General features: G+C 38.1%; 1 protein-coding gene across 1 annotated transcript in view; it reads left to right on the top strand.

Moving 5' to 3' along the window:
* Nucleotides 1-21,838, top strand: part of ptprb (protein tyrosine phosphatase receptor type b) — a 50,143-nt gene that overhangs the window by 2,886 nt on the left and 25,419 nt on the right. The window contains exons 2-20 of the mRNA XM_023262522.3: nucleotides 4,939-5,320; nucleotides 8,181-8,318; nucleotides 9,052-9,192; nucleotides 9,569-9,829; nucleotides 9,911-10,177; nucleotides 11,733-11,849; nucleotides 11,970-12,116; nucleotides 12,409-12,526; nucleotides 13,291-13,436; nucleotides 16,624-16,890; nucleotides 17,105-17,163; nucleotides 17,936-18,140; nucleotides 18,231-18,328; nucleotides 19,113-19,278; nucleotides 19,364-19,494; nucleotides 19,972-20,119; nucleotides 20,204-20,473; nucleotides 21,002-21,177; nucleotides 21,363-21,513. Coding sequence (XP_023118290.2) covers nucleotides 4,939-5,320; nucleotides 8,181-8,318; nucleotides 9,052-9,192; nucleotides 9,569-9,829; nucleotides 9,911-10,177; nucleotides 11,733-11,849; nucleotides 11,970-12,116; nucleotides 12,409-12,526; nucleotides 13,291-13,436; nucleotides 16,624-16,890; nucleotides 17,105-17,163; nucleotides 17,936-18,140; nucleotides 18,231-18,328; nucleotides 19,113-19,278; nucleotides 19,364-19,494; nucleotides 19,972-20,119; nucleotides 20,204-20,473; nucleotides 21,002-21,177; nucleotides 21,363-21,513 — 3,388 coding nt within the window. The remainder of the gene's footprint in view (nucleotides 1-4,938; nucleotides 5,321-8,180; nucleotides 8,319-9,051; nucleotides 9,193-9,568; nucleotides 9,830-9,910; nucleotides 10,178-11,732; nucleotides 11,850-11,969; nucleotides 12,117-12,408; nucleotides 12,527-13,290; nucleotides 13,437-16,623; nucleotides 16,891-17,104; nucleotides 17,164-17,935; nucleotides 18,141-18,230; nucleotides 18,329-19,112; nucleotides 19,279-19,363; nucleotides 19,495-19,971; nucleotides 20,120-20,203; nucleotides 20,474-21,001; nucleotides 21,178-21,362; nucleotides 21,514-21,838) is intronic.

The raw sequence follows: 21,838 nt of genomic DNA, 5'->3' as shown, positions 1-21,838 counted from the left end.
TTTTTCTTTTAGATGTTTTCACAATGATAAAAAAAAAGGACTGTCCTAATGGAACATTTAGACTAAACATTTTCAAGATGTTCCTCAGATGGAAGAACATTCTTTATAAGACGTTCTTTTTATATATATAACAAAGGTGTAACTCTCTACCTACAATGTTCTAAGGACGTTTTGGGGATGTTACTTAGAGAACACATTATAGAACGTTCTTCTTTAAGACGTGTTCACAGTAATACAAAGGAAGGATATTCTTCATGGAACATTTAGACTAAACATTTTCAAGATGTTCTTGTGACCTCAGATGACAGAACGTCCTTTAGAAGATGTTCTTGTAATATATTAACAAAGGTGGAACGTTCGACCTGCAGTGTTCTGAGGACATTTTTTCAGGAACACATTATCAAACATTCTTCTATAAAACTATAACCAAAGAAGAACGTTCTTAAACTATATCTCAAAAAATACCTTCCAGGTGTTTTTGGGGCCTCAGATGACATTTAGAACGTTCCTGTAATGTGAACTATTAAGGCTAGTACGTTTTGCCTTTTTGCTGAGAGAACACATCATAGAGCATTCTTCTTTAAGATGTTTTCACTGTGATACAAAGAAAGGATGTCCTTAATGAAACATTTTGACTAAACATTTTCAAGATGTTCTTCAGACCTCAGATGGCAGAACGTTCTTTATCAGACATTCTTGTTCTGTAATTTATTAACAAAGTTGCAACGTTCCACCTGAAGTGTTCTGAGAACATTTTGTGGATGTTATTGAGGAACACATTATCAAACGTTCTTATATAAAATATTCTCAAAATATTACATTATAACAAAGAATGTTCTCAAACATTATCTCAAAAAATACTTTCCAGATGTTTTTGAGGCCTCGAATAACATTTTATGACATTCCTTTAATATGAAATATTAAAGGTAGAACGTTTTGTCTTTTTGTTGAGAGAACACATCGTAGAACGTTCTCCTTTAAGATGTTTCCACAATGATTCAAAGGAAGGATGTTCTTAATGGAACATTTAGACTAAATGTTTTCAAGACGTTATCAAGACCTCAGATGACAGAATGTCCTTTATCAGACGTTCTTGTTCTGTGATTTATTAACAAAGTTGGAATGTTCTACCTACAGTGTTCTGAGGACATTTTGGGGATGTTATTGAGGGAACATGTTATAGAACATTCTTATATAAAACGATAACCAAAGAAGAACATTCTCTATTAAAGCTAGAACGTTTTGTCTTTTTGTTGAGAGAACACATCATAGAACGTTTTCCTTTAAGACATTTTCACAATGATACAAGGGTAGTATGTTCTTAATGGAACATTTTCACAAAATGTTTTCAAGATGTTCTTCAGACCTCAGATGACAGAACGTTCTCCATAAGACATTCCTGTACTGTGAGAAACATTTGTCTTACAATGTTCTGAAGATGCTTCTGGGATGTTGCTTAGAAAACACAACATAATCTACAAAATGTTCTCACAACGTCTCACAATGGTTCATGAAGAATGTTCTCGATCGGTTTTGAGAACATTAGGGCATAATGTTTCAACATTGTTAGAATATCTTTTAAAAATGCTGTCTACTTTTAAGAAGAACATCCACCTGAAAACATTTTTAGAACTTTGCAGAACTTTCTCGATTTTGAGAACGCTGAGGCGTAATATTCCAACAAGGTTATCACCAAACTTTTCTAGAATGTCTTCTATTTATAATTTAAGAAGAACACTGAAAACATCAGTAGAACTTTACAGAACTTTCTTTTTGAAACAAACTGATTTTAGCCGAGATGACCACAAGGTTCTCAGCATGTTCCAACTTGACCTGAACAGAACCACTTGGTTCTTGTGGAACAAACTGACTAAGAGAACCAACTGTTCCCTCATAGATCAGGTTCTAAAGAAACTAAGATGGAACGTTTTATTGTCATAAACTCGGAGGATTGTAATGTTGTCAATGTTCTGAAGACGTTTTGGACATGTGAGAATACGACATAGAAGCTATAAAACGTTCCCCTAATGCTCTTTGAAGAATGTTCTCGATCAGTTTTGGGAACTTTAAGGCATAACGTTCCAACATTTTAGGATACCTTTGAAAAAAACGTTATCTACTTTTGGAAGAATGTCCACCTGAAAACATCACTAGAACTTTGCTTTCTCAGTTTTGAGAGCATTGGAGCAAAACGTTCCAAACATGTCATCACCAAACTCAGTTGTTTACTATTTAAAAAGAACTAAAGACGTTTCCTTTAGGAAGTAAAAGAAAACGTCTCACTGAAAACATCAGTAGAACTTTACAGAACCTTAGCAGAACGTCTTTGGAACTAAATGACATTAGTTATCGGTGAGTAATGGTTCTATTATAGGTTCTGTTTGACTGTATTTGATATAAAACTCGACTGGATGTTCCTACAGAACATTCTGAACCAGATTTAAACTCAAACGTTCTTTAAATAGACAATCAGCTGAGTCTGTTTGATGCTGAAATCAAAAACCTCCAGACCTTTAATTTATTCTGACATGAGATGACAGAATAAATTAAAGGTTTATTTAGGAGAACGTCAGCAGAACTGAAGCTGGATAAACAGTTTAATTTTTTAATTAATTCCTCAGTTTTCTGCTGCTGATGTGAACAAAAAGTTAAAAAGCTCATAAAGTTGACTCTGAAAACACGTTTAAAACAAAGTTCTCTAAAATGAGATTAATGTGATAAATTTACCAAAACCAGTTTAAATATTCTGATTAAAACCAAACGATATTAATTATAAAAACTGATTAATTTTAATATTCAAATTAGAATCTCACACTGTTGGTTTCACAAGAAACTACACAACTGATAACAAACATGTTTATTACAATTCTAGAGATTCAAGATAAAAACTCCTAAAAAAAAAAATCTAAAAAAATCATGAATATTAAAGATCAGAAGTTTTAGTCGTTTTGTGTACAGTTTTTTGCCTTCTTGTGTCTGGTTTGCGTTGTCTTTTGTCAGGTTTTTGTCGTTGTTTGTGTTGTTTTGGGTCTCTTTTGTGTCATTTTGTGTAGAGTTTTTTGTTGCGTCTCTTTTTGTCATTTTCTGTCTGGTGTGTGTTGTTCTGAAACAGGTTTGTGTCATTTTGTGGTTAGTTTATTAGATTTCTGTCTGATTTTTGTTCTTTTGTGTCAATTTTCTTGTCTGCTTCTTTGTGTTTTTGTATCTGGATTTTGTTGTTTTGTGTGTAGTTTTAGTTGTTTTGTAGCGTTTTTGTGTCGTTTTGTTGTGTTGTTTGTTGTGTCTCTTTTTGTTATGTTTTTTGTCATTTTTTGCTTTGTTTTTGTCCCATTGTGTCTGTTTTTTGGTGTTTCTTGTCTGGTTTTTGTCATTTTCTGGCAGGTTTGTGTTGTTTTTTGTCTTTTTTGTGTCATTTTGTGCCTGGTTTTCATCGTTTTGAGTCAGTTTTTGTCATGTTGTGGCCATTTTTTTCATTTTGTATGTGGTTTTAACCATATTTTGTCTGGTTTTAGTTGTTTTCCGTCTCGTTTGTGTGCTTTTTTTGTCATTTTGTATCTCTTTGTAGTCATTTTAAGTCTAGTTTCAGTGATTTATTGACTGTTTTTAGTCATTTTAAGTCTAGTTTCAGTGATTTATTGCCTGTTTTTAGTCATTTTATGTCTAGTTTCAGTGATTTATTGCCTGTTTATAGTCATTTTAAGTCTAGTTTCAGTGATTTATTGCCTGTTTTTAGTCATTTTATGTCTAGTTTCAGTGATTTATTGCCTGTTTTTAGTCATTTTAAGTCTAGTTTTAATGATTTATTGTTTGTTTTTTGTTGTGTCTGATGAAAACTGAACTTCGGTGAGGACAAACCACCCAGAAGCTGTTGTTTGGGTTAAAGGAAACCGACAGATATTTCTGGCAGCTGGTCAGATTTAAACTGAGGTGTTTCTGACTTTAACCTCCTGATTCCTGAAGCCTTCAGAACAATAGGCTCAAAGTTCGACTCCACCCAAAGTCCAAGTTTTGGAAAAGAGTCTTTAGACATGAAAGCAGCCGTAAAAGTTTGTTGTTTCCTCCTTAGAGGAGATAAAAGATCCTCAAACTTTCCTACAGGAATGTCAGGAAACTCAAAAACTAAACCGAGTTTGGAGAAAAACTTCAACCCAAGTTGGTTTTTCTCGTGAATCTTCGTCAAAAATCCATAAAAACCCAAAGATCTGAGGAAAATCCAGACGTTTGTTCAACATTCAGACTTTATAACTCAACCTGCTGCACCTGAAACAATATTTAACACATTTATCATCTTCTGACTCCTATTCAAGTATCCAGAAGTTTTATTATCCGTTAATTAAATTAATGTACCCTGTAAAAAAATATTCCATTAATAAACTGTTGAAGTCTGACAACAAGGATCCCAAACATATAAACTAAAAACTCCAAAAAATGTGAAAATAATGGTCAAAATCTGTCAAATAATGTTATTTGTAGTGGATTTAAACACAGTAAAATGGCATAATTTTATTTTTACACATTAAAAAGGGTTCAAATAAATATTTATAAAATTCTAATATTTGATGTGAATTTTTTTTTACAATTTTCTACTGTTATTTTATGATTAATATGTAAATTAACACCATTTTATGATAAATTTTAGCTGATTTAAATACAGTAATAATTATTCATGTATCCTGTTTTTTTCTGCCACTTGCTGTCAGATTTTCTTTCTATTTAATAGTTTTTTTTACATTAAAACAGCCCAAATTTTGCAGGTGAATTACACTAAGTACCTAAATTTGTCTTATTATTCTGAATTTAAACACATATTTATACATAGAGCTGCTTCTATAAACTTCTGATTTCACATATTTGTCGGTTATAATTTAATATTTATTCTCAGAGCTGGTTTTGTTCATTCCTGAATATTTACAGATGATTCTTCTTTCCTCCCATCAGGATTTGGTCACTGCAGCTCCACCAGATGAATTCAGATCTTCTTCTTCGTGCAGCTTCTCACTTTTAGAACCAGAACCCGATCTGGACTCCGTATCCGTGACGCTCACGACGTCCGGATCCGGTTGTTCCTTCGTCGTCTCGTCTCCAGATGCCACTGCTGACGAAACCGAGTGTAGAAGAAGAAGAGAAGACGAAGGAGAAGATCTGGAGACCAATGAGATCAGAGAAGACCATCTGGGGACCAATCAGCTGGTCGAAGGTACCAGGAAGCTGACGGACGTTTTCACCTGTTTGTTGGATCACCTGGAACCTGGAACCGAATATCTGCTGCAGGTTCAGTCCAAGACAGACGACGAAGCTGCAAATGTCACCGTTCAGACCAGTGAGTTCATCCAGATAAAACAGAAGAACTTTTATTCATGCAGCAAAACTTTATCGGAATATTGAACATTCAAGAGTGAAATGCAAAAGTGGGTTTTCTTCTACAAAATTCAAAAAAAATTAAAGCTGCAAGCAGCGTTGGTCGGGTTCTCGTATCCCTAATGGTCAGCAAATCCAAGCATGTCCAGCAGGTGGCGCTATGACAGTGAATGTATATCAGCATATAGATGTAGTGAGGCCCAGACAAGTTGTTTTTTTTGCCCCCGATCCAATAAAGTCATTTAATATTCAGTATCTGCAGATACAGAGTCCCAGTCTAAAACCATTTTTCTCAAAAATACACACTTAAAGTACATTGAAGTACTTCATATATTTGACTTTTATACTATACTTGCATTTCTGCATCAGAGTTGTTCCTGGTCATCTTTTAACTGATCTGCATCGGTACAAACCTAGAAACACAGGTTTCCTCGTTTGTCTTAATAGTTGCAGCATTAATTATATAATTTCTAAAATAAAATTAGCTTACTGTTCTGTTGTTTTGTTACCATTTTGAGCCACAGACGTATGAGGAACTCTGTGTTGCCTGCTGATGATCACATGATTGTGATCCTACTACAAATCCACCACTGAGGATTTATCAGGACTTATCCATCAGAAATGATCCAAGGAACAACTGATTAAATTGTGGGGGTGTTTCTGAATCCCATCAATTCCTGCTGCCTGCTACATATTTAGGTCACATGATTCGGTATCTGTACATAACGTACACATGCAGAACACACACCTGTGCTCAGGGACAGGTCATTTAGTTTGTGGGTACATCTATATTAAATGAACGCATTCTATGTTGCTGTGATTTCTGATCATCAGTAACTAATAAACAAATGCTGCATTTCTGACAGTATGGGGGAATGAGCAGCCTTGGAGGAGGCATGCGCTCTCTGAGTGCTTCTTTAATTTTTGGATAGTTTTAAAAGAGATGTAGAGTAAAGCAACTATGAAGAAATATCAGTTTTAAGCTCAAATTTGGTCAAATTTTCCAACGAAAAAAACAAAAGATGCTCATTACTATTGCACAGAAAGTGACAAAATGTCTTAATTTTGGTGATTTTATTAGAACAATAACATGGCTGTCCTACCTGTTTTTTTGTACGTTATCTTCACTCTGTAGAGTTGGACGTTAAACAGATCTTTAGTTTGGTCTCCTTTGACCTCGTTGTGTCTCAGAGTCCTCAAGCTTCCCTCTTCTGATTAGCTGCAGGAACCCGCTGACACAAAGTGATACCAAACCCGACGATTGTGTATTTGTTGTGGGTCGAGGCTGGCCGACGTCCAGAACAGAAGTTGGACCCTCGGAGTGTATTTCCATCATGGGCTGAGCTCCGGCTTCAGCCATTTCCTGCCTCCATTGTTCCTTTGTTCTGTGGGAAACACTGGAAAAGGGCGTTGGGGGTGTGTGTGTGTTGGAGTGTGCAGGAATGTGTTGTGTTTGTGTACTAATGTGTGGGTAGCGTTTGGAGGAAACGGCACCCAGTCAAGTCCCGGCGGTAACCTTCTCAGCGATGCAAAAACACTTGTACCGAGGCGTTTGTGGCTCCTTATCTTTGGGGGCAACACTGGCTGTTACATCCACTGACCTTTACCGCAACACAAAACCTCTGCCGGAGTATTTTTACCTCGTTTAGCTCCTCAAGACGCCGCCACAAGTGTTGGCGGAGACCTCAACGCTGAATTAACTGACTTACCATTCAATTAGATAAGCGTTTATTAATCCCACATTGTCACAGCAGCAAAGAGGATAGTTCAACAGTGAGGAAATATCGGTAGAAAAAAACCCCAAAAAGACCCAAAATATACACAAGTACTAGTTCAGGTTGTTCCAAATTCCTCTGGATTGAAATATCAATGTCAACATTTGGTCTTAATTACTAAGGATGCCCCAATCAAGTTGTTATTTGTCTCTGATCCAGTACAAGTCATTTAATATTCAGTGTCCACAGATACCAAGTTCCAATCTAAAACCAATTTTCTCAATAATACACACTTAAGGTACATTAAAGTACATTATATACTTGACTTTTATACTATGTTTTCATTTCTGCATTAAAGTTGCTCCCAGTCATCTTTTAACTGATCTGCATCGGTACAAACCTAAACCTGATCCTTTGTTTACGTCGGCTTTCACACACTCATTTATCTTAGTAGTTGCAGCATTAATTATATAATTTATTGCATAAAATGAGTTCACTGGATATTTGTTCTGTGTTTTTTTCACCGTTTGTACTACTTTATCCCAGTTTATCTTAAATATGTGAGTTCTGGTTGGAGGTCATGAAGGAGGATTTTTTTTTTAAATAAAACTTTTAAGGGAACCTTTTAAGGAATTATTGGAATTTTCTTTCTGAAGGTTTTGCAAAATTTCTGAAATTTGGGGAATGTTTTAGCTGATTTTTTTTTTTTTCAGACAGGAGACAATATTTTTTGGTGCCTGTAAATGAAGACAGCAGGAGGGTTAATACATCTCAAATTAGGAGGTTACATGAAAGCAAAAATCTATTTTTTAATTGAAGAACTTTTTTTTTTTTTTTTTTTTTTAAATTTTAAGTTTTTAAATGTGGATGTTTGTATCACCGAGAACCAAACAGACATGAAGTTTCTGCCTCCATCGTCACTCACTGAGGTTTGAACAGCAAGTTAGGAACCAAAGAGAGCTTCCATGGACATCAGAAATATATATTCAAAAGTAATAATGTATGTCAAAATATGTGGTTAATGCTGAGAATTTAAGGTTGATTTAAGTTATCAATGTGGATTTAAACATGTTGTAAGAGTATTTTTTGTGTTTTGTGTCGTATCAGAACCGTCGGCGGTGCTCGGCCTGTCGGTGACCTCCAGCACCTCCAGCAGCCTGGGACTTTCCTGGCAGGCCGGCCCAGGCAGGACACAGCGTTTCAGGCTGCAGCTCTGGGAGACCCCCCAGGGTCCGGAACAGTTGGGTACGTCGGTCACAGCAGAGTTTTTCACAGGTTTCTGTAATTTTTAACAAATTTTGACTCATTTTAGACACTTTTTTTTCAATTATTTTGACAAGTATAAATCACTTATCCAAATTTTAAACCATTTTGGACATTTCTTTTATGTATTACACAAGGGTAATTCATTTTGGACAATTTTTCCAATCACATTGAAGAAATATGAACCATTTCTGACCAATTTTCTCAATCATTTTCGACACCTTTCCAGGTTTTGAGTAATTTTGAACAATTTATTTCAGACGTTCGGAGAAGTTTAATTCATTTTAGACATTTAAAAAATATATGTTGGAGACATTTTAGCCAATTGGCACAAGTTTCCAGGTTTCTGAGTCATTTCAAATATGCAGCTTTAAAAAACGTGCTTATCATCAGTAGAAAGATGTTTCACCATGCTGAATGTATCTCCAACAACTTGCTCCTCTGTTCACTGTTTCTAAAGCTAAAGCTAGCATGCCTTTTAAACCCACTGCCAGATTAATTAGCATCAATTAGCATGTACAGATGTTGGTGATTCTCTGATTTTTTCATCTTGAATCTTAAACTTTTGTTTTTCTCACACTTTGGTTAACTAATGTGTTTCCCGTCAGCTAAACTTTTTGTTTTTAGTGTTGAGTAGCAGGATACTAATGTGCTAACATACTAAGCTAAGTCGCTATCGGTTGCAAACATGTGACCTCCTGTTTATCTGCTGCAGGTCTGCTGAAGAACGAGACGCTGGAGAGCACGACGACACGTCACACCGTCACCGGACTGTCGCCGGGGCGACGGTACAACGTTACCGTGGTGACGGAGGCCGGCGACCTGCAGAACAGCCGGACGATCGAGGCCCAGACAGGTAGAGAGAGAGAGAGGAAGTAGGAAGGAAAGAAAGACACAAGGAAGGAAGGAAGGAAAGAAAAATGAGAAAGGATGGATGGAAGGAAGGAAGGATAGAAATTAGAATGGAAGAGAAAATGAAAAAGATAGAAGGAAGGAAGGAAGGAAAGAAAAAGGAAGGAAGCAAGGAAGGGAGGAAGGAAGGATAGAAATGAGAAAGGAAGGGAAAATGAAAAAGATAGAAAGAAAGAAGGAAGGAAAGAAGGAAGGAAGGAAAAATGGAAGGATGGAAGGAAAAATAGAAGGAAGGAAGGAAGGATAGAGGGAAGGAATTAAGGAAACAAGGATAGAAAGAAGGAAGAAGGAAACATCTCTTCTGTCCGTTTTCTCTTTAGCGCCCTCTGCAGTTTCCAACGTCACCGTCGACGACAGCAACGCCACAAGCTTGCGGTTGTCGTGGCAACGGCCAGACGGTGACCTGGACGCACTTGTCGTCGCTGTCTCGTCCAATCAGACGAGGGTCTGGGAGATGATTCTGCCTCCGAACGCCACTGAGGTTGCCGTCCGTCAGCTGACTCCCGGCTCGGCCTATCGGGTCGCCGTGACATCCAGGAGCGGCGGGTTGACGAGCCAATCAGAAACCAGCATCAGGACAGGTGAGATCAGGAGAATTAAACTCTCCTGGTCTTAGTTTCTTTATTTTCTTCTTCCTCATCTTATCTTCTTCCCGTTTCCAGCTCCAGCGGCGGCGTCCTCCCTCTTCCTCTCTCCTTCCTCCTCCGGCGGCCTCCTCCTGACTTGGTCGCCTCCTGTCGGTCACTTTGAGAACTACAAGATCTTCCTGTTCGACGGCTCCCAGCAGTTAGTCGGTACCGCTGTGGACCGGGAGGCAGTCAAGTACAGCTTCAACGGGACGAGACTAACACCTGGGAGGATGTACAGAGCGATGCTGAGGGTGGAGAGTGGAGGACTGATGGCTGAGAGCAGCTGTGAAGGTTCAACAGGTCAGAACACAGCAGAAAAACATCAGAAATAATATATACAACTGCAAAAATACACAACACATATACTTATATATATAGTACAGCGGAAATATTATAGTAAATATCAAACATTCCTGCAGTAAACATCATATTTTAGTGTAGAAACAGGACAGAAAATACAACAAAGCAGCAGAAATGTAGTGAAAATATATGTTTTAAAACTGCCTAATATAAAATACACAGAAAATAATACAGAAAACATACTATATACGATATCTAAGTATTTACATCTGAAGAAATATATCAGTGGGTACTAAAACATAACTACTAACTATATATTACATGAAATAATGTGCAGAAAATATACACAACTAGCACAACAACAACAAAAGCATAGAAAATTCATACATACTGTAGATTACTGTAGAATTGTATAATAATATATATTGCTTCTAAAATATATAAATGCAGAAAGGTATTTAATGCTAAAGAAAAGCAACGACAACAACAACAAAAAACATTTATTTTGAAATATATAACAGAAAAAAACAAAATTAATATTTATATATAAATATGTGGGGCTGCACAGTGGTGTAGTGGTTAGCACTGTCACCTTGCAGCTAGAAGATCCCTGGTTCGCGTCCCGGCTTTCCCGGGATCTTTCTGCATGGAGTTTGCATGTTCTCCCTGTGCATGCGTGGGTTTTCTCCGGGTACTCCGGCTTCCTCCCACAGTCCAAAAATATGCTGAGGTTAATTGATTACTCTAAATTGCCCGTAGGTGTGAATGTGAGAGTGATTGTTTGTCTCTGTATGTAGCCCTGTGACAGACTGGTGACCTGTCTAGGGTGTCCCCTGCCTTCACCTGAGTCAGCTGGGATAGACTCCAGCCCCCCCATGACCCTAGTGAGGATTAAGCGGTGTATAGATAATGGATGGATGGATGGATATATAAATATGTGACATAAAGTGCAGAAACTTTACAAATAAACATATTTATACCAGTAGTAACCTGGGAAAACCTCTGCTACTGCACAAATATTCAGAGTATATTAGAGAAACCAAAATGTATTCCAGAAAATATACATTTGCACAAGAAAACAAATAAGAACATATAAATACATACTGTAGGTTTGTGCAAAAATGTATTATATAAAATATATTACTTCTAAGACATGAGACAGAAAATACCAGAATGTAGATTCAGAAATATTTCAAAGGAAATAAATATTTACCATAAAAATATACATACATTGAGTATTTATATGCAAATATATGACAGAGAATGTATTTTATGACAAAAATATCTGACTTTGTGTGCAGAAATATATTATAAAATACATGCTAATGGACAAATACATGACAGATTATACAGAAATCCACAAGTACATAATATATGATGGTAAAAATAAATTAGTATATTGATATAGACATGTATTATTATGCAAATATTTGGCCAGAAACTGAAGACACAGTACTACATGAATACATAAAGGATCTACTGCTACAGAAAAGCTACTGAAGATGTGAAGTTTGTACCTGAACTCACCTGATTCTAAGTCATTGAATCTCTACAGTTCCTGCTCCAGTGGTGGACCTCCACATTCGACACTCGGACGAGACGTCGCTCAGCGCCATGTGGAGCCACGCCCCCTCTGGGTCACGTGACAGCTACTTCCTCACCATTGGCCACGGTAATGACACAACACACCTGAGTCGGACATCAATGCTCGTGAAAACTTCAGATAAATGATTTGAATCTTTATCCATCAAAAGTTCCAACTGGAAGATTGTTCATTGCTGCTGTTTTGCAGGTAACGTTACCATGGATACCAGGGAGGTGGAGCCTAACATGAGGGAGTGCACGTTCAACGTGCTCACACCTGGGAGACTGTACACCATCACCGTGACGACCAGAAGCAGGAACCTGAACACCTCAGTGTCTGTGGAGGGCAGGACAGGTGTGTTTTTGTCTCACCTTGTGGTGAGTCACAGAAATATTGTATAATGTCATGAATACTAAGTTAGTGCCATGATTTTAGAGGTTTTACCAATTTTTTCCAAATGGTTTGATGTAGCCATAAAACCATTTGAACAAATTATAAACACTTTAAATAAAACAATGAATTCAAATCAGATATTTAATAATAACAGTTTTTAAAGGATAGATTGTTCAGCAGTGGTTTCAGAAATTTTTTTTTTTTTTTTTTTATGAAATCTTCACGTACTAGTGTATTACTTTGTGCTTTGCAGTTCCGATGGCGTTGCGTAAAATCACTCTAAGCAACTCGGGAGTCGGCAGCCTCCAGGCATCATGGGAAAAACCGCCAGGAGATGTGGATTCGTACGCACTGACTCTGCTGCAAGACAGGTGAGTTAGTCTTTCTGTGTTCAGCCTAGCTTAGCACAAACACTGGAAACAGGTGGAAACTGTTAGCCGAGTTCTGTCAAACAAGCAAAAGAAAAAGAAAAAAAAATCTCCCTTCATGTTTATTCCTGAGCTCGGAAACAGAGCCAACATGTCGACATTAAAACTAACCCGCTGGAAGCACTTTGTGACCAAAGTTACATCCTTTTGTCTCACTTGAATCAATCTGGAAATATTTATTGCAGTGAGGTGTAAAGCAGATCTAATTACATTTTACAAACTGGCCTTAATAACAATGCTAGTTGTTGGTCTGTGTGAGAAAGTGTTGATGAGAAAAATGATTTTGAATTGACATCAATTTTAGTTATAGTTACAGCTTTGCACACACGAATCTTGTTTTAGTTACTCTTGAACTCATCATTGTGTAGATATATTAATATTTAGGTATCTTACTGTCAATGTAACGCACTCATTGCATAGGTATTATCATACATTTGTCTGGTTTTACACATTTTATAATTAGCCTCCTGTATGTAAACACTTAAAACAATGACAATTATTTTTTAGGCACCGTTCACATATTTCACACAGCTTCTAAGTCAGACAGTTTCCCACCATCATGGTCCTGATATTCATATGAAATGATATCTCTGCTGTGTTTTTAAAGAAGGTTGGAACATGTTGGCTTTATATCGGCTGAGAAAAACATTGGTTCTTTAAAAGTTTTCACATCTTTGTAGATACTAAACTGTGCTTTTTCTCCACAGTGTTGTGGTTCAAAACTACAGCGCGCCTGCTGGTTCTTCTTCTCTGCTGTTGAATGGTTTGACTCCTGGCGCCCTCTACAGGCTGCAGGCCGTCACTGTCAGTGGAGTGCTGCAGTCTAAACCCATCAGTCTGGAAGTTCGTACAGGTGAGAGAATTTTAGAAACAACCAGCACAGAACCATTTAGCTTTTGGTAAAAGCTTTAGTTTAGGAGTGCTAACTTTAACACTAACCAGAAAAAAGAGAATATCAACTTTTCCCCCTATATTTCTCAATAAAATGTATTTACAACAGTAATTACCACAATCAGTGCAGTTCACACAGAAAAAAAAGACAAAGAACTGCATTTCAATTGTACAGATTAAGCAAAAATTTTGGTTTCCCAAACATTTTTGATGCACTGTGTTTTCATGGAAATAAATACTTTAAGTAGTTTGTGTCTATAAATTTATTGCTAAATTAACTTCTTCAGTTGAAAGCATCAAGAAAAATATGTGAAGACTATATAGTTACCAAACGCTTTCAACTGTGTGAAGTTTTCTTTTTAAGTCCTTTAAAGATAATTTCAAACACAGGTGCAAGAATCAGTTGAGTGAGAATGTTTCAAACTGATTTTAAATTTTAAGTGAAGCGTTCATGTTAAAGTTTAATTATTTTTCTGCACTTCAGTACATTGAGTGCCCAGTGCACAGTTTACTAAATTCCTAAACTTGAAGTCCACATTGAAAGTTTTAAATCTGGATTTTATCACATTTATTCACTGCTACTTTCTGTGTGTTAACAGAAGAAGCGTAATAACAAAAAGCATATGAAGGGGAGAATGTTTAGAACATCACCTTGAACTGTTGTTGTGGCTCAGGAAGCCAGAAAAACTGTAAAGAGTTAATTTCACACACAAACACACACCTGCTTATGTAAGGCTGTTTAAGTGTCGGTCGGTCTGGATCTTGTTGTGTAGAGACAATATTCAGAAGCAGGACTCTTGTTGTTTCCCCTCAAACCCATTCAGCTGCTGTTGACGGGAAAAATTCAGCGACTCCATTGACCAAACAACCAACAGACACAACAGGATTGATAACAGTTTATAGAGACTGACAAAGTTCTGATTGCACTGACGGATACTCTGTTAAAGGAGAGTTCCGCCTATAATAAAGATAATAAATTTAAATTTAAATGGAACTAGCGGTTCCATTAACGCTTGTTTACCTGTACTGTTTAACTTGTATTGTGTTCACATGGACACCAAGATTCTGCATTCTGTAAGAACACGTTGTTCAGTCCTTGCTTTGGGACAGAAATCAGAATAGGGTTGTCATAATGTAAGACTTTCACAACATGATTTTTATCATCAAAAGAATTTACAATATTATCGCAATATCTATAGAAAGCTTGGGGAAAAAAACTATCAGTCAAGTGTAGTTATATAGCTTTGTTAATTGTGTGTTTGTTTGTTTTATGGATAAATAAATTACACTCATCATAAAAGTCTCCTGTATGTTTGTCAGTCTTGGTTTTAGTGTTCAGGTTAGAATGAGGTTTTCTTCAGTCCATTAGCTGTGAGGGTTCGGGTGCAGGACTCGGGTCCTCACAAGGATATTCAGTAAAAGTGTGTTCTGTGATAACATCAGACGGCTTCTAGAACAATAGCTGAAATGCCAAAAAGAAGGTTGGAATGTTCCACAGACACACAAAGACACTCCCAGTTCTCAAAGGCTTCCTGCCAAAACACACATTTGTAGGTCTATGTTTGTGAGGACTATTAGTGGTGTACTGCATTCCCCTAATTCCAACAGAAACCTACATCTAACCTGAACCCTTTTATCAGGCCCTAAAACAGATCTTAAAACTCTTCTCCAAAATGAAGACCAGATAAAATGTCGTCACTTTCCATAAATGTTCTCACAAAGTGTAAAGCTCACAATAGTCCCCACTAAGATAAGTATAAAGACATACACACACAGGTTTGTACGTCTAGCTTTGTGAATTCTATCATTCACATTATATTCTCAAGCCCATATCCTATTTAATTTGGTTCAAACCCTCAAACCCACCTGTGAAGCTCAGATAAAAACATAAAACAAGACAAAATGTTCTCAGTTTCTACAAATGTCATGACAAGATCTAAGGGTCACAGTAGTCCCCACAAAGGATCTACACAAACACTCACACACACTTCCTGGTCAGAGACCTATTGTGTTCCCAAAGAATGTCCTGGTTATTTTCAGGACTGTGTGTGTGTGTGTGTGTGTGTGTGTGTGTGTGTGTGTGTGTGTGTGTGTGTGTGTGTGTGTGTGTGTGTGTGTGTGTGTGTGTGTGTGTGTGTGTGTGTGTGTGTGTGTGTGTGTGTGTGTGTGTGTGTGTGTGTGTGTGTGTGTGTGTGTGTGTGCGCGCGCGTGCGCGTGTGTGTGTTATTCTGACACCAAGCAATCAACATTTAACCTGTAGAAAAACAAACCCCGACTACAGCCCCTCAGATGACCTTTAGTTGGTCTATAGACGGCTGCAAGGTTGGCGCTCAGATTAGTTTATGAAAATAAAGTCGATATGTTATTCAACTTTTTGGTTGTTTTAAAGCACATTTTGTTTCAAAAAAGAAAAAGGTATATGATAAATATTTGACTCGATCGCCGCCCTATCTGAGTCTCATTCTGTTGCTGTCTGGAATAGGGGAGTGTTCTACCTTATATTTCCATTTGAAGTGCCTTGAGATGACATAAGTTGTGGTATAGGTGGTCAAGAACCTTGTTGTAAAGCTCCAGTAGAACACTGTCTGAAATGTAGTATGAGAGGGTAAATGTGGTATTAGAGGGTAAATGTGGTATTAGAGGGTAAATGTGGTATTAGAGGGTAAATGTAGTGATAGAGAGTAGATGTAGTGTTAAAGGGTAAATGTAGCGTTAGAGGGTAAATTTAGTATTAGAGGGTAGGGTGTACTGAGGCTCCACAAGCTTTGAAATATGTCAAAAACCTGTATTCTTTGCATGATGTCAGTAAATGTAGGCCAGTTGTAGTTCCTGGTTGTTCCACCAGGTGGAGCCTCTTCCTGTTTAGTACTGTAGAGACCAGAGGAGGCGTCACTCAGACTGCAGTTCATGTTGGCAAGCAGAGAGCATTGTGGGAGTTTAGCTAGCAATGGGTACCATGACAAAGACTGGTGTGATGGCTAATGGCCTCAAACCAGAACTAGTATTTACAACAAACTGGGATCAACTAGGACAGTTTGTGTGATTGACTGATTGATTACACTTCTGATTACTGATTCAGATTTTGTCTTGAGACTCATGTAAAGCACCTGTGATACTGCATTATAACAACATCCATCTTTGACTTTCAGCTCCGGCATCGGTTTCCGAGGTAACTGTTTCTAACGGCGGCAGATCAGACGCCCTGCAGGTGTCATGGCGTCCAGTGGGGGGCGTTGTGGACAGCTACCTGGTCCGTCTTCAGGACGGGAGGCGAATCGTCCACACTTTGGCCGTGTCTCGCTCCTCGCCGCCCGAGTGTTCCTTTAGCTCGCTGGTTGCTGGACGACTATACTCTGTCGTCATAGTGACGCGAAGCGGCAACCTGGAGAACGCGACCATTGTCCAGGCTAGAACACGTAAGGATACGTCGCATTTGTCTCCATGTCTGAAAGTCTTGTCTTTACACTTTAAGATTCCATGTTGTGTTTACAGTGATAAATTCTAATTTTCATGTCTATTTGTGCACATTTCTCCAAATGAAATATATCTTACAAAATTTAGTTCGTGTTATAGGTTTTTACACTTAGTATCTATTTTGTTCAACGTGTTCTTGGTGTTTCTGTCCTGCAGAACCTGCCACGGTGCAAAATCCAACAGCTGTTCACTCTGCAAGAGATGACTTCCTCAAGGTTTGTCAGTATAAAGCATGAAAATTAGCTAAATTTAGTACAGAAAGAAAAAAATTAGATCTGTGGAGATAAACATGACTGAACAGGTGAGTGGATAGGACTATCAAAGCGGAGGTTGCTGCTATTTTGTCATCCTTGTTCTGTCATATTATTTACAAACTAATGAAGTACACCGATATCTTAGGCTTTGTGAGATTACAGAAAAATAAGCAACCACTTTGTGGCTTTAATATGGAATTCATCAAAACTACAAATTTGGGGTTGCACCTGAAATAGAGTGGAGTATCGTCTGCAAAAAAGCAGATGTGCTCTATTTAAAGTCCTGCACAACCTGTATATTGATAATAAAACTGAGCTGAAAGCAGCTTTAAATTACAGGAACCCCACCTTCTTTGCATCTGTGAAAGAATGAATTTATCAAGCATATTAACATGAGTAATATTGGATCGAAATATCGGAAAGAAAGTCATTATGTCGACTGAAAAATAAACTGTGTCGCCGTAAAATAGTAATAATGATACTTTTTTGAATGGCACCTTTCATGGATCACATGCAGCTCAAAGTACTTTAACATAAAAAAATATAAAATGCAAAATCAAAACTAAAAAATATCAAGTAAAAGCAGTAAATACAAATGCCATTAAAAATGAAGACAGTATAAATAAACCATCATCACATATATCGTAGTATAGGATACTAGAATAGTTTTTTTTTACTGTATCACTTCATTCTTTCAGAAGTGCAGCTGCTATTTGGTGTTTTGTGTTTTCAGGTTTACTGGCGTCATGCAGCCGGAGATCTGGACCGCTACGTGGTTCTGATCCGCTACAACCACAGCGTTCTGCAGAACAAGAGCGTCTCGGCTGGACACAACGAATGCGTCTTCTTTTCTCTGACGCCAGGGAGGCTTTATACCGTCACCGTGGAAACCTGGAGCGGCGACTTCGTCAGTAGCGTCTCCACCGACGGACGAACTTGTGAGTCCAAAACACAAAAAATAAATACAAAATGCATTACTTTTAAGTGTTTTTAGTTCTTCTGATGATTTATATCTTGTGTTGATTCAGTTCCAGCAGCTGTCGGCAGTCTGTCGCTAGGTAAAGTAGGTACAGCTGACCTGAATGTCACCTGGAGCCCTGCCCCCGGAGACGTGGACCACTATGAGGTGTGAATCAGCAGAGATTGTTTATAGTTTTACCTTTTTTATCTTATCGATAGATCAGTCCCACTGATTCATTTCATATAGGTTTATTTTTCAATTTAATTGTGAAAAATTAACATGCATCTATTTTTGGATGTTGTCAAGGCAGTTTAAGCGGGAGAAAGACTGATTACGATTTTGGGTATCGCAGATAAAATAGAGTTGGGTATCGTCTGCATAGAGGTGGATAATGTGTTCTGTTAAAAGAGGTTCTATGTATATTGAAAATAGAACTAGTCTGAACATTGATTTGCAGTGTATAAAATATAAGAAAATACTAAAAAAATGTCCAATAATACTTCCAAAAGTTTTAAGTTAACATTACGACTTGTTTTGGCTGAGCCTCTGCCAAGAAGCCCAAAGATATTACGTTTACTATGACAGAAATCTGGACAATTTAGTTGAAATCAGTGACTATATATCAGAAATCAGCCATATTTTGGAAATAGTAAAATTAGAATTCTCAAAAAAACAAACAAACAAGAAGATGAAATACTGAAACAGTACAACAATGGGTGCAGTTTATTTACAGCAACCAATTTGTCTTTGGAGAAATTAAAAGATTTGTTTTCCTTTTACTTTTATCTCCAAGATTTCCAAATTAATTTCTCATTTCAAGATTCCGAATATTCATGGTGACCTTCCAACTTTGAATTTCCATTCAAGCACAAGAATCACATAAATTTGTCATGAAATATCTTGCTTCCAGTTTGTTTTTTAATCATCACATCCCTTCCCGAACCTCCAGGTCACGCTGCTCTTCAATGACACTCGCGTTTTCCCTCCGGTGACGCTCAGTAGTGAACTTTGCCACCACCAGCTGACCTCTTTGACTCCTGGGCGACTCTATAAGATCGTTGTGTCGACGTTCAGCGGACCGAACCAGAGAGCCCAGTTCATCGAGGGACGAACAGGTATGAAGGCCGAGTATCTGGCTTCATTTAAACACCTCAGAGTCCAGATAGAGTCATGATAAATCCCGTCTTTATTTCTCTGTAGTTCCCAGTGCTGTGGGGAACCTCCGCCTGGTTCCTCAGCCTGGCATCATGGACTCTGTTGGTGGACTGTTGGTCTCCTGGACCCCTGGAGGCGGAGACCTGGACATGTACATTGTTTCCCTGTCAACCCCGGTGAGTCCAGCTGCCACATTTACTCAAGTTACTGTACTTTACATGAGTGTTGCCATTACGGGGTACCTTTTTACTAATACAGCTTCATGTTCCAGAGACAAATACTGAACATTTTACCTTCGAGTTGGATGGACGATGGATGAATTATTCAATGACATAAGATAAGATACTCTTTATTGGTCCCTCACATGGGAAATGTACATGTTACAGCAGCTGGATACAGATGAAGCAAAAAGAAGCACAAGAATTACCAAAAGTACAATCAGGCGAAAAATAAAGATATAATAAAGTTCTCATGAAGACATAATGAATTGAATTTACATATACAGTAGATATGTACAGATATGACTTGATAAAGTATATATATATATGGATATGTGCACATATGAACTGATGAATTTACACGTGTTAAGGTGTTAGAAAAGACCAGTAAGTTGTTGAATTATTGATAATTCATTCATCCTTTTTTTTCTTCAGGACTTTGTTGTCATTGAGACTCGTCCCGTCCCCAAACATGTCTCCTCTCTGGACTTTATGGATCTGATCCCAGGCCATGCCTACTGCATCACCATTCAGTCGCTGAGCGGGAAGCTGACCAATAGCAACGCAGCCACCGGCAGGACAGGTAGGAGGCTGGATGACTGATCTGATTCTTACACCTGCAGTGATTTCAACCACGTCGTTAATGTGATTGTTTTTCATCGTCCAGCTCCAGCCCCAGTCACCGCCCTGCAGGCCGATAACGACCACACCACCCACAGCCTCACTGTCAGCTGGGAGCGGCCGGTCGGCGTGTTCGACGGCTACAGTCTGCAGCTGCTGGATGAAGCCGGCGGCGTTCTGATCAATCGATCGGTCGCAGCGAAGAGTCGACGTGAGCGACTGGAGGGTCTGACTTCAGGGAAATGGTACCGAGTGAAGGTGGTGACGTTAAGTGGAGGCGTCCAATCGATGGACGCCACAGCAGAAGGACAAACCCGTGAGTCAATACGTCACCTTTATTTACCCTCATGGGCCCACTTTTGATGTAAGATAAAACTTTATTAATCCCGAAGGAATATTTTTGTGCCAGATGTTGCTCAGAAACAAACTAAATGACAGAAGAAATACAGACCCTAAAAATAGAAAGCAATACGTATTCGTATTGCTTTCTATTTGTACGATACATTACTGAAACGAAATAAGATGCTAGAATAGAATAGAACAGGGGAAAGTACTGCTGACGGTTGAAAAAATGAAATAAAATATTACATTGCAACTGAAAAATAAAATGAAAATCAAATATTGCACATAATGACAAAGTTTATACATTTACAGTACCATTCAAAAGTTTAGGGTCACTTAGAAATATCCTTATTTTTGAAAGAAAAAAATTTTTTTCAATGGAGATAACATTAAATGAATCATAAATCCAGTCTAGACATTGTTAATGTAATTATTTAAAGACTGTCCTGAACTTTGAGTTGTAAACACACATTCTGACCCGAGCTGAAACTTTGTCCTTCAGGTCCCGCTGCAGTCGGTAATCTAACGGTGACGTCGGCCAACACCTCGTCGATCTCCTTCTCCTGGAGCCGCTCAGACGGCCACGTCGACATCTACGACCTGTCGCTGTACAGCATCACCAAGGAGGCGGCCAATCACAGACAGGGCTCAGCGGCGGGCAGGAAGGAGCATCACCAGGTGAGTTTAATGTCCAGACACCACATATGAGCTGATAGGACTAGAAAAGCTGAGTTTGCTGCCATCCTGTTGTTCACAAACTAGCTAAGTACACTGTGAATAAAGGAAATCCTAATGCTGCTAATGCTAATGATGTTTCAGGTGGTGTTTCAGAGGTTCATGCTGGTCTTATTGTGTGTTTACAGGCTTTAGATAAGCTGGTCGACCTGCAGAAGGTCGGTTCAGCTGCAGATGGTTGCGTTTTCTCCGGACTGACACCAGGAAGTTTGTACCGACTGCAGGTGGTGAGCTGGAGCCGCGACATGAGCAGTGACTCGTCTGTATTGGCCAGAACAGGTCAGTTAACTCACCATTTAATTATTGACATTATTAGTAGTAGCGATATGAGTCCCACTGTCAACTTTCATCATTAATTTGATTTATTATAAAGTTTTATGGGTTGTTTTGTCTGACTTTTCCATCTCAAATCATCAGGGTCAGCCATCCCTGAGTGTTTTCAAATTCAACCTCTGGATATTTAAAATGTTAGCCAAGAAATTTTTGATTAACATATCAAATACTTTCTGAGCTACAACTGCCTGTCGACCCACTTTTGGCACGTTGTTTCTCATATTGATATTTGAGACAGTTTGAACTACAATTTCTCAGGAACTATTATGGA

Source organism: Amphiprion ocellaris, chromosome 21, assembly GCF_022539595.1.
Source record: "Amphiprion ocellaris isolate individual 3 ecotype Okinawa chromosome 21, ASM2253959v1, whole genome shotgun sequence".
Classification (NCBI taxonomy): Eukaryota; Metazoa; Chordata; class Actinopteri; family Pomacentridae; genus Amphiprion; species Amphiprion ocellaris.
The sequence above is the reverse complement of the archived record's forward strand: the minus strand, read 5'-3'. Positions and strand labels throughout refer to the sequence as shown.